This window comes from Plectropomus leopardus, chromosome 12, assembly GCF_026936395.1.
Source record: "Plectropomus leopardus strain MGB_pleo_1.0 chromosome 12, ASM2693639v1, whole genome shotgun sequence".
In the NCBI taxonomy this organism is placed as follows: Eukaryota; Metazoa; Chordata; class Actinopteri; order Perciformes; family Serranidae; genus Plectropomus; species Plectropomus leopardus.
In genome coordinates this window covers 3,889,315-3,903,217 of record NC_142187.1, presented here as the reverse complement: position 1 = coordinate 3,903,217, position 13,903 = coordinate 3,889,315, and the positions used below count along the sequence as shown (strand labels likewise).

General features: G+C 37.6%; 1 protein-coding gene across 1 annotated transcript in view; it reads left to right on the top strand.

The window, feature by feature from the left end:
• The window catches only part of cntnap2b (contactin associated protein 2b), a 35,041-nt gene extending 31,535 nt beyond the window's left edge, over nt 1-3,506 (top strand). The window contains exon 25 of the mRNA XM_042498248.2: nt 195-3,506. Coding sequence (XP_042354182.2) covers nt 195-394 — 200 coding nt within the window. The 3' untranslated portion in view covers nt 395-3,506. The remainder of the gene's footprint in view (nt 1-194) is intronic.
• Nucleotides 3,507-13,903: the final 10,397 nt, after the last annotated feature.

The window sequence follows — 13,903 nt, the reverse complement described above, 5'->3', positions numbered from 1 at the left end:
TTGCCATGTTTTGGCTTCACTTTTTGGGAGCCGTCATGCCGTCCATCTTTATTAGGGTCTATGGATTCGACACGTGGTGAGGTTACTAATTACATTATGATGACTGTGTCTCTTGTGAGTTCAGCTTTAATAACATCAGGCTGCACGTTACAGTTGATTTTCCCAAATGAAGCGCTCCTTTGTTTTGATTTCAGGCATCATCTCCATGGTGATCTTCGCCGTCCTCTGCATCATGGTGTTTGTGATCCGTCACATGTTCCGTCACAAAGGCTCCTACCACACCAACGAGGCCAAGGGAGCCGAGTCAGCAGACTGCGCCGACGCGGCCATCATCGTCAACGACCCGGCCTTCACCGAAACCATCGACGAGAGCAAGAAGGAGTGGTTCATCTGATCCCCCGCAGCAACACGGACATATGACATTAGGATGTATGTAGTTTTCTAAGCATAGGGAGTAGTAGTGAGGTCACCACCCGTGGAGCCTCTGAGATGTGCCGAGTGGTTTATTTGAAAACTTTATGGACAACGGACACCATGGCGCTCCAGTGTGGGATTAAAGCACAGGGCGCAGTGCTGCGTGGCAGAGCCCGTGTGGAGGTGTGGAGCGGTTTATTTTAACTTTATTTACAACGGACAGTGTGACAGGATGACAGCCTTCAGATGGTGGCGAGGACGGTGCCATGACGTTACAGGCCTTGGATGAGTGAGTGTGTTCATTAGCTTTTATTTGACTATTTATTTAAATTATTTTTAATTTCAGTCATATTTATGTATTCATATTTAAGTCATATATTTTTTCATAAAGGTTAAAACTTTGTTTACATTTATTTATTTTTATAGACTCATATCTTTATGCCTCTGTGCAATGTGCTGGTATTTCAGACAATGATGTTACTGTTAATGATCATTAATCCTAATAATCCTCCACGTCTGTAGCAATGCTCATACAATCCATGCTGTTTATATTCTATCTTATGTTTTACCCTTTCAGACAGGGATTGACATCAGTTTTTTTGTGTTACATATGGATGCCTTTCACAAGCGTTTAAACCTTTGAAACCCAAGCAATTGGATTAATTTCTTTTAAAAACATGGCAATAAAGGCAGTGAGCTACATGGCAAAAGATGTCCTAAAAAAATGTCAAGTTATGAAAAGCTGGCAAGAAAATTACCTGAAAATTCGAGCAAAAATAAATAATTAAAAAAGTGAAAAAACAGAGAGAAAAATATTTGAAAATAATTATTTAATTATATTCACAGTTAAATACATTTACATATTTACCACTTTTTTCAGGTGATTTTCTTGTTTTTTTTGTTTTTCAATTGTTTAGTTTTTTAAAATCTTTTTTTAATTATTATTTTTGTTTGCCAATTTTCAGGTAATTTTCTTTTTTTTTGTTTTTTTTTTTACTAATTCCTAGCTAATTTTGTTCTTTGCCTTGGTTTTTGGAAAAGATTAAGCCAATTTACTCAGGTTTCAAGGGGTAAATCATTTGGCTTATTTCAATTCATTTCAGTTCAGTTTAATTTTAGCCTTAAGACTGAAAACTTTGGTGTGCGTGTGTGTGTGTGTGTGTGTGTGTGTGTGTGTGTGTGTGTGTGTGTGTGTGTGTGTGTGTGTGTGTGTGTGTGTGTGTGTGTGCACTGACTGGCTTGCTTGTCTGTAGAGGAGATGTAGCCATGACTTTGTCCGCATCATTTGGACTCAGAACAGAAAGGAAACGTCACACGTATTTATTTTTGCATCTACATATCTGACAAGTGTCTCTTAATGACTTTGAGTGTTGATTGTTGAAACTTTTAATGATTGCATTATTTTTCTTTAACTGTTTCTGCCAAATAAGTTCAGGGGGGAGTTCAGCTTTTGAAGAATGAACTGAGTGCTGTCAGTCCACAGCAACTTTGCTCACTTTTTTCTTGTGTTTATCTGAATCCTGAGGCAGAGGTTGACTTTTGTTAGCAATGGTAGGACATAATGCAGAAACGCTCGCCTAAAAGACAAACTGAGGTTTCATGACAGAAATGTTATGTAAGGAACATTGCAACATTCTGGAAATGTTCCTGTGTGCCATCTGACTTTTATCTGACAAAATTAAAGGGATAGTTCTGATTTTTTGAAGTGGGGTTGTATGGGGTACCTCTCCATAGTTAGTGTATCACATATAGTGAATATCAGTGTGCACAAGTTTGGAGAAGCTGGCTGCAGTCTAACATTGAAGCGAAGCAGTGAACTGCTGTGGATGGAGTCAGCAACAAACAGATTTCAGCCACCTAAAAAAAATCCTACCTAAAAAAGTCAATATCAGTTTCAGTGTTTGCTATATGGGGAGTATATCCACTGCTTTATTAGTGATTTCCACCTGGAAAATGAAGCTGTTATGGCGCCCTCTTCAAAGCCAAACTCCATTGATAAAAACAGTTATTTAACATTTCTGAACACTGGAGCTGCTGGCCTACCACTGTCTCAAACAGTTATTTTGTTTGTGTTATTGTGGGACTTCAGTGTTTAAACAGCTTGGTTCAGATTCACCAAAGTCACACAATAACACAAACTAAATAACCAATGGTAGATCTGCAGCTCCATGTTCCGAGATGTTAAATCCCTGTTTCTCACAATGAAGTTTGGTGGCTATAGCATGGCCAGAGCATAGTTAGGGAAGAGATGCTTTAACAGCTTCTCAGTCAGGACAGGCTGTCTGACAGAAAGCTAAAACAGTGTAAATCCTCTCAATATAACATATACTTACTATACTATACTATACTTAGCATAAACTGATATTGATGTGACCAGCGGTGGATGAGAAATGTAGCACCAAAGAAAAAAAGACTGAAAATATTTTAAGTATAGCATCCTCTTAGACTGGTACTGATTTTTTTAGGGAGGCCTTTTTTAAAGTAGATTACGTTTTTGTATCAACCCTTGTACAGTGTGCGTACAATACACTGACTATAAAAGAGTATCTTATACAGACCCACTTCAAAAATCTACAACCATCCCTTTAATTTCCAGAAGATATAGACTTTTGAACAAAAATTCACCCGTGTTGATGATTTTGGCCAGCTTCTTCCTGAAGGCAGACAAACAACTGCTGTCTAACTCCTCAAATGGACTCAGAGGACTCTCAGTTCTTCTACAATCTGTCCTCATAAGCCTGAGCTGTGTCTTTGATTTAACGAAGTAGGACGGCGTTTCTGGAGAAGAATGTTTGTTCCCTCACATGAAGATCTACGGCTTACATCCTGACATTTGATTGTATTGCATTTGTATTCCTTTGACTGCACTGCAGTGTAAGTGCATGCTGTTTGACACTGAATGACACACACCTTTCTGTTCGGTAAGCCACTGTAGCATCACATTGCTTTTTTCTTCATGTTTCGTGTATAAAACTTTGCTTAACTGTTCTTCTCTTTATAGCTGATTTCTCATTCTTTGTGCTTTTCTCATTGTCTTGAAAAATTTGATGCTTCCTCTTGGAAAGACCAGTAAAATATGAGTACAAATCTTACACTGACTTATATCAGTTTTTTCGCCAGCTGGATCTGGGTGATTTGACATCTTGAGGACAACTACAAAAAAAGACACTGTATATACTGTATAATAATAAAAGAAATTGATAGAGACTTGACATTGGATAACACCAACATACATAGTACCCAGAAATCATCATACATGTAACAAAAATACCAAAGAAAATACAAATTTATTCATTTAAATGAATCATTTTTACAGCTTATATATATTTAATGTAGAATTTTCTTCTAACTTTTTGTCATAGATTGCTATTGACTTTTTTTAAAAATTTAAATAAGTAAAATTAGATATATATATATATTTTTAAAACCATGATAGATATGGGTTTGCCTTTTCAAAGAAAATGTATAGAAAATGGCAATTGTTTTACTTTAGTATATATATATATATACACACACACACACACACACACATACATTATTATTATATATATTATACAGGCAATGGAATGTGCCTGTGCCATAACAGAGTACTGCAGAAAAAACTGACACCTTTTTTAAATAGAAATGATGGAAACAGTTATTTGTATCAAATGGAAGGAACTAAAACTCTGTAAAGCATCGCCCTGCCAATATTATTCACTTCAAACATTTATTTATCACATGGAATTATACAAAGTAACTCTCCAGTGAAATGTGGTGCCATCAGCTCTGTTAACCCCACAATCAGCAACTTGGTAAGAAATGTTCCACAAATTGCAAGAAATTAGTATATATATATATATATATATATATATATATATATATATATATATATATATATATATATATATTTCAGGTAATTTGTTGAACAGTTTTTTGTTATTCCAGGATGTCAAAAGATAGGGACAATAACTGTCCTTGAATCTCTCTCACTGTGATTTAGGACCTCCATTCCAGAGCCACGACCAAAGATATTGCCACGTTTCTCTCACACTGATCATCTTTTGTCTGGGACAGCCCAAAATCACACTCTCTATACCAGGCTTAAGGAGCAGTTTGCACATCTTGCATTATGCTATAAAAATACAGAGAGTTCAAGTGAGCCTATAAGTTTTGAACTCAATGCCAAACCTGCAGCAGAATTTTCAAGCCCAGATAGAGGCCCACTTCTCAAAACCCAGAGGGTCCCCTCAGCATAAATGTGGACTTGCTGTGACATTTAAAGATACACAGACTTGTAAAACTGCAGACACTCCATCAGAGGGCAGCACTGTCTCATTTCAATCTGGCTGTGAGGTACAAGCTACTCTACCTCCTTTTCTTCGAAGTACATTCCACCTCTGATCATTTTGCAATACAAGTGTTTGAACAGTGTGTCATCCATTATGAAGCAAATGTTGTCCCTCTAAATATTGTGTCTATGATAAGTGCAGCCGCAAGTATTTACTCCCTTTGGTGTGTATCCTGTTTTGTTGCAATGCAAACTAATTTATTATTTATTAATTGATTTTTATAATGAACCTACACAAAATAGTCTGAAAAGTGGTGCATGCATGTGTATTCACACAATGATGCCTCTAATTAAGCCCAGCTGATACCGATTACCTTCAGAAGGCAGCTAATTAGTTAAATTAAGTGCACCCCTGTGCAGTCTAAGTGTCTCTTTGATTTGATAATTTTGGTTGTGTTCATGCATATGGCTTACATTTTGGCAAGATTGTGTATTTTTGTTTAATCTTGGAATTTCCAGCTCAGTTCCTACAAAAAGTCAAATATACACTGTGGAAACTAAATTGTTAAATTCAGACTGTTTGCAAAAAATGTTCCACTGAAACCCATTCAAGCTGACATTTTTGATCCCACAGCCATCAAAGTATAAAAACATGAATTGTATTATTTTCTGGTGTTTTTCTGGGCATTTGCCTTGCAATTTGTCATTTTTACTATTTTCCACCTGATGACATCATTTTTTTAAATCATATTTGGCATATGGAGAAAATACATGATTTTTCCACTAGGGGCACTGTCACAATGAATGTTGCTGCAATTTATTGACGTATTCCAGGGTGTCATCATTGAATAAATAAATAAGTAAATAAATTAAAGAAATAATAATAATTTTTATATGGTATATTGAAAATAATTTATTGGTGGTTTAAAAAAAATCTAAAATCATAAAGGCATCATAACAAAAACCTGGTTACATTTCTGAAATGTTATTACACAATAATACATAATTTTAACTGCAGAGCATTTTAGGGCACTGGTTCCAAACGTGGAGGTCCTGACCCCCCACTGTGGTTCCACAGAGATTCACAGGAAGATCTTAGGCCGTCTTGATTGAACCCTTTGATCACTTTTCTAGTCCTGCATTCCGACACCCTCACAAGCATTTAAACCTGTCCCAAATATAATTCTGCTGAGTTCAGTGGATTAAGCAAATTATAACCCAGGTGATTAACTGAAGTTTTACGATAAATTAATGGTCTCAAGGACAGGTAAAGATAAGGACAAGGTACTACACGTTGACAATAGTTTCTGAATGAAGATCCCCTTCCTAATACTCACACACACACACACACACACACGCACACACACACACACACACACACACACAGTTTCTAATCTAACAGCAGTAGATAAGGATGATAATTTCGTGTTTAACACCTTCTAATGTTCAAGGTCAATAGAGCAGCTGATAACCTGAGGACAGGAGTGTCATCCAGGAATACAGTGAAGAAGTCGTTTTGGAGGATCAAACCTCTCAGCAAGCTCCTCAGATGTACACACAAAAGAGTCAGAGTTGTCAGAGTTGTCAGAGGACAGAGCCCAAAGTTCATTCACCACGGCCATTATGGCGATACTGGGATGCAAAATACAAAATAAACTGCATGTTGAATGTTTATAAAAGCTGATTTTAGGAAGTCTTAGTCTTGGAAAAGTGCGGGAAAGCATGTGAAAGCTGCTAAAACTTACAAACTTAGTCATCAGGAAAGGGTGCAATATTCTGAGAAACACTGGGTGGTGAGGATCTGTACGAGCTGGCTCATGCATCTTAGGGTGCGTTTACACAGCAAAGGTTCCTGCATGAAACATTAAACTTTTGTTGCATATGGTTAGGTTTAGGCAAAACAGCCACCACATGAGAAACAACCCCTGAACAAAAGTCTGTTTGTAGGACCCATCCACCTCCTCCCACACTGTAAGGGCACTTGAGCTTCTTATATTCTGTGGTTACCTGCGATTAATGCTCGCTCAGCAGGGAGATCAGAGACTGCTCTGCTGAAGCTTTGTTTAAAAAATAACTAATAAATCGACCCTGTACCTTGACACTGTCCTTCAGCGTTTTGTGCACATGCGACCAATATCATGCAAGCCATGCTGTCAAGTGACGCTGCCCATGTGCGTTGAACGTTGACGCCACCGTACAATAACAAAGCCACTGATTCTGTCCGTCATGTTCTCATCTGACAATGTCCATGCGTGTTGCATGTGGATGCGGGAGGTAGCTTTTGCAGTCATACTTGTAAGTTTGGAGCACTGACAGAGCAGCACTATTTGACGAGTTCAGATTGATCTCCTGGATTTACACGGTGCTATTCAGGAAGTCTTTGGAGCTGCAGTTTGAGTGGCTGTGTTGATGTGAGAACCACTTGAATTTTGAGTGAAATCATATAGCGTGGTTACATGTGCAGGTTTAATGGTTAGTGTAAAGTTATTTCAATGTATGGTAATGCTGTAAATAGGTTGTAGATCATATTTTGGGTATTTTTTTAATGAACACGAGCGTGTATATCATTTTGCTGTAATGCATTGTTGTTTATATGGTGTAAATGTGTTTATGTGTGCAGCAACACAAAGAAATAAACTAACAGGTTTTAAAAAGTTTGAAACCTACAAATGAAATATATTTTAGAAGCTAGTGAGCAGGAAAAACTATATGTGATTTTTTTGGTGACTTTACAACACTAATATCATCACACTTATATCATTTATACAATTAACTATTAAGAGTTAAGGGTGGGTAGACACTGCAGAGTCCAAAACTGCATGCAAATGACACTTACCTATTCCTTATGCCTATCATACCAGCCCTAATTTTGGCATAAAATAAAACACATTTGCCAATATTACCTATATCCCACAAAAAACATTTACTTCTCAAGGGAGCTCCAAAACCAGTGATACTCAACTTACGGCCCGCTGTCTAAATCTGGCCCCCAATATGGTGCTGGGAGGCCCCCGAAGCATTTTCTAATTCACAATAAAGATGAAGTGATTCACATTGGAAACTGCTTTTGGTATATAAAAGATGTCTGAGTGCATAAAACAGTATCAAAATCGAGCTTATTGATCAAAAAAGTGCCAATGGAGGATCCCCCCCAGACCCCCCGAAATCTGTCTATACAGCCCCTAATGTCCTAAAATCCTAGAAACATCCTGAAATGCTAGAAATGTCCTAAAATTCTGGAAACAATCTGAAATCCTAGAAATTTCCTGAAATCCTAGAAACATCCTTAAATGTTCCAAAATCCCAGAAATGTCCCAAAATTCTAGAAATATCCTAAAATTCTAGATACATCCTTAAATCCTAAAAATGTTCTGATATCCTAAAAATGTCCTAAAATCCAAAAATCTCCTAAAATTGTAGAAACATCCTGACATTCTAGACAGCCCTAAAATCCAGCAAACACCCTAAAATCCTTAAAATGCTAGAAATGTCCTGAAATCCTAGAAATGTCCTGAAAGGCTTTAAAGTCCTAAAATCCTAGAAACGTCTTAAAATCCAAAAATCTCCTAAAATCCTAGAAACTTCCTAAAATCCAAGAAGAACCTGAAAGTTCGAGAAGCGTCCTTAAATCCTAAAATCCTGTAAATGTCCTGACATCCTAGAACATTTTTAAATCCTAGACATTTTCTTAAAGTCCTAGAAACATCTGTAAATCCTAGGAACGTCTTGAATTCTTAGAAAAGTCCTAAAATCCTTGAAACATGTGTGGAGCTGCTGCGACTGGCCCCCAAGCAAAGCAAGTTGAGTATCACTGTTCTAAAGCCTTTTTTACATTTGCGAGTTTAAGAATCTGTAATCTGTTAATCTGTTATGATAATGCTAATTCCATTTGCTGTTCTAGTTGGCCTTCATTGCTGCACATCATGCTGGATCTACAAGGACAACGTATAGAGCAGTTCACTGAATTGAAAATATTACACTATCAGGGTAGAGATAAGGCAGGAGAGCATTGGAAGGTACATAAGTTTCAAGGTCAACAATATGTACAATATGTACTCTGTAGAATGAGGTTTGTGTCAGTTCCCTGGATCCAGTATGAAATCTCTCTATGCAACTTATTCCACATCTTTTGCATAATTTATTTTTTTGCATAACTGATCAGTCATGTTCAGACATGTGGTGCCTCAGGGAAATACACATCCAAGTCATACAACACTTTGATATTAATTTATTTGGCTGCTAAAGCAAACATAGAGGTAGATGAGGTATAGAGGTCTTCACAGCTCCTTAATTACCAAGACTGTACTCAGGCTGACCCTAAATTATATTTGGTTCAGTCAGGTCTAGTAGGGTTCAGTTGTTCTGGTGCAGGTCTTGGGTCTGTTTTTCAATGTGTCCTAAATACCTAAATGTTTTTGAGCAGACTTTCCATCATGTCTGATAATGTTGAGCTTTATCATCATGGGAAAAGAAATTCAATGGAAAGTGTGAACTTGGCAGTACAGGTAATATAATTTATGCATTGTCATGCTGCTGCCAGTTTGGGTGTTAACTTGCAGTTTGGGTCCAGTGAGGCAGCTCCAGTTTGGATTTTCCTTTGGAATGTTTGCATTGGGTTTGACTTCTCTTGTTTGTTTTAGATAAGGTCTCTTTTTATTGAAAATGTATTTCTGTACATTGGATGCTTTTCCACTGGTCCCTTTTAGAATCAATCCAAAATTTTCAGCCCAATATCCAAAAAAACTTCATCCATATTAGACTTGTTTTACATTCAGCGCTGATGTTCAGTACCAGTCTAGGAAGTTTTTGCATGCAGTGAAAATAGGGGTGTGGATGTTATGTTGGTAGCATAAAATAATTATAATGGACTTTTATTTCTATTGTGCTTTACTAAATCAGAGTTACGAAGTGCTTCACAATACAATACCATGCAATATAACAGGTAAAACAACATAATTCACAGAAAATTCAATTAAAATATAATATATACACATATGTACATAAACAAAAACATAATTATACATGCATACCTATACACACATACACATATAGAACCATAAAAATACACATGTATTCACATCCATCCATGTAGAAATGTACACATACACACATACTTACATATATATACATACATACCCATACAAATACAAATACAAACACACACACACACACACACATACACACACACACACACACACACATACACACACACACATACATATGCATACACATACATACATATATAAAGTACAGCTGGCATTCATTCAGGACACAGGAGTTCCAGATCTTTCCCCAACTTTAATGTCTTAGTTGCCTAACCTTCACCATACCCTTAATATAGTTTATTAACCATACAAAGGCAAAATTGGTCCTTGAGGGATACTTGCCAATTACTACAAGGCCCTTTGAAACACAATGCATTTCAAAAGACAGCTAATCTGGCAAAAAAAAATCATTAGTAGAGGGTTAAAATCAGGCAGATGCTACCTGTGTCATGTCCCAGTCTGCTGTCTGAGATGACATTTTTCTTGTTTCTTAGTCATTATTTCCTGTTTTGTCTTCCCTTGTTTTCTGCCTGTGTGATTCCCCCCTGAACCTGGATTACTTTCACCTGTCCCTTGTTATGTATGGGTGTATTTAGTCTGGGTTCCATTTTTACTTGCCAGTATGTCTTTTCTGTTTTCAGCAAGCATTCAGTCCTTGTTTTTTTCAGAGTAACATAATTGTGTTTTTGACTTTGTTTCTGTACATTGGACTTCGAATCAGCTTAGCCTTTTTGGAACTCTTTGCCTGCCTTTTCAGTCCTTTGTCCACTGGCACCAGCATAATGGATAGCCTGGCTCATGGTCCTTTGTTCAGAAGTTTTTGACATGCACTTTTTGGAGCATTCCTTAAGCTGTTTGATATTTGGAATCATGGGCAGCTTTGTATATGTGAATACACCATAAATGCTGAACATACAGGATTTGGAGCAACATATGCTGCCATCCAGACAATGTCATTTTCAGGTACATCCCTGCTTATTCTGGCATGACATTGAGATGCATTCTTAACATGTTACAGCAGTCAGTCAGTTGTAGTTAAAGAGTGCAGCTACTAGACTGGCCTGCCTTTAACTGAATATAGGTCAAGAGGGATTTACATGTCATTGCAGTCTCGAGTTTTACACCGTGTGCCAAGTTTTTTGGAACTGGGGTTGTAAACAGGTGTGATTGGTTTGTGCAGTTGGTACCTGAGATCTTCCTTACCAACATGGAACCAACCTCATTCTGCCATAGACCTCATTCTTTTAATAACATAGCAGTTGATATAAGAGAATACATTAGTTTCATTAAGCTATTGCAGGAAACTTCTGTAAAACAAAACAGCAAAAACTATATTGTTATGGGCCTAAAATGTGTCATTTGCCTACTTTTTACCCTATAGAGTGGTTGTAGCATGTAAATGATCTTTCCATTTGACTTTGGTGTCAAGATTATGTGGAAAAAGTGGTTTCATTTGTCTTCATATGTCTGATTCAGATGTTATGCAAACTGACGTTTTATGCCATTTGTGTGGACATAAATTCAAGATAGTCACCAAACAACTCCCATGGACCATGAGCTGATCTAGGCAACAAAGCAAATTCTAAGCTAGACACCATTAGGGGCTGTGGCTCAGAGGAAAAGCTGGTCATCCTGTAATTGGAAGATTGGTGGTCTAACCTCTGGCTCCTCCAGTCAACATATCAAAGTATCTTTGGGAAAGATACTGAACCCCAAATTGCTCCTGATGCTATTCCATCGGTGTGTGAATCTGTGTGAATGGTTACCAAGTAGCAGGTAGCACCATGTATCTTAATTCTGTGACTGTGCATGTAAATGGATGAATGTGATGTGTAGTGTAAAATCACTTTCAGTGGTTGGAGGACTAAAAATGTACTATATATATGCAGTCCATTTACTATTAAGGGTCTTAAAAAAACTGGTTTAAAAAGAATGCCATGCAGGTACATGGGAACCTATCTCTCCTGCTAGACTAACTGGCTTCCCCTAAATCTGCTATGTTGTAATGATTAATGATTAAACACTAGGAGATGTAATACTTAAATTTAATTTGTTTATCAGGTCCCAGTGAAAAGTTTGCACGTCATCAATGACTCAAACATGACACTGTTTCCTGGAACCTCTGGTTTTTTTTGCCAGCTCTTTAGATTTTGCAACAAGACTTCACTAATACTCCTCTCCCTCTAAAAATGTGCATGCAGTTTTTTTTTTACACATGGCTATACCTGCTAAATATAGGCAATAGACTGCATTTCCACTGCCTGTCTGTCAGCTTTGTGTGTGTGTGTGTTTGGGGGGTTGTTGGTGTGTCCGTGTGATTTCATGGACAGGTAGGAGAACGGGTAATAGCAGACAGCAGTAGGAACAAAAGGTCTTTGAAAACTTTTCAGTGGCTTCTTCTCTTTAAATTTATCTTTCTTATTCAGTCTTTCATTCAAAGTCAGACTAAGTTGGATTGATTTTTTAGAGCTACGAGGAGACGGACGGTAATTAGTGACGGTGCTAAAATTATCATGTTCACTTGGGTGTTGTGTTCCTCTCAATGCTGATCGGAGCGATAAAAATCCATGCTGCTGCTGCAGAGTCATTTGACCCAGGTCTGAATGCTGATAGTAAGCATTCCAATTGCATTTAAAAGCCAGATGTTAGAGGTGGTTTGCATTTTTTTGTGGAATGAGGCTTAAGAGGTCCATCATGAGGAGGCAGAGTCCAGCTCAGCATCATGTTCCACAGGCCAACATTGTTTTTTCATATAAGCACACATGAATTTCACCCCTCACGAGAATTTTACGAAGTCACCTTCATAGCAGGCGTCTTCTTTTTCCTCTGAGCCAAAGCCCATGCCATTGTCAGTGCAGAATCCCTGGGCACACCTTGCTGAAAAACCTTCCCCATACTCATGCAACAAACAGAGGAAGAGGTCATTGTTCGTACTCTAATGCAATATGCTGCACTTTTTTTAAAAAGTTGATTAATATTTGTCCCTTACTATAGGGACAATAGCTATACTATAAAAGAAAGTACCACAAACTTATATTTATATGTATTTCAATAAATACATTTTTTATTAGCTTCATTACACTATGAAGCTGAAATTGTTGCATTACTGGAGTTACTGCAGTTTATCAGGGGTTTCAAGGTTGTGTAGACTGAACACTTTACTAAAGGTGTTTGTTTATTGCAGCTTAGTGATAATCAATCAGTTTCTGTGCTCTCTTGACCTTTTTCTTTTTATCTCTCTTCCTGTCTGTCTCTGTCCCTCTGCTGGCCTTCATCTACACCTCTCACAGGTAATTCCAGGTTAAGGTCATAATAACCCACGGATACCTGCCAACACAGAGGCAGATCAAACCATTTCCACGTGCTGTTTAGATAATACTGCAATATAACTGGGCCAGACAGTATTTTATATCAGTATCTGATTTACAGTCTAATATAAATTGCAAACAGACATGGACCTTTATCCAGGACATCGCTGTTCATGTCCCGTGTGAAACAAAAAGTCAACACTTTGAAGTTAAGTGACGAAAGTACCAACATCCCATGTGAAACCATAAGTCAACATTATTCTGTAGAAATGTTACATAACTTACATATGGGTTTCACATTGTTATATCACTCACTCACGAGATACATTTACATCACATTATGTTTCATCTTGGCACTGTGACAACAATACTTTTTTAACCCCAACATATTTTTTTCTAAACCTAACTAAGTAGTGAATCACAACATTTCACAACCATGTTACATGTTTCACTCAGGAGACCCCTTTGCATCACATACGGTCACTAAAGGGTGCCCTGTGCATCCGTATGAGACGCCTAGGGGTGTGAAAAGTGTCCGCATTTAATCACCCAGGAGTGAGAATGGGTTGCATCCACTGTAGCATGGAATCAATTTCAGCACATTGTTTTGGTTTTACAGCCCACAGTTTTTACTATTTTGTTTATCTCACCACTTTTGTTAGTGTTATTTCCAGCAGCAGCAGCCAGCTGATCACTGAAAAACTCTAAAGTACACCAAGAGATGGTAGCGCATGTAGATGCAGCAGCCTGTTGCTCCTCAAATCCTTGCTATTCTTTTGCTATATTTTTCTATTTTTTCAGCTCCGTGGCCCCTTCTGCTGAAGCATTACTTTTCTACAATAGAGAAGCACTTATCAACATCAGGA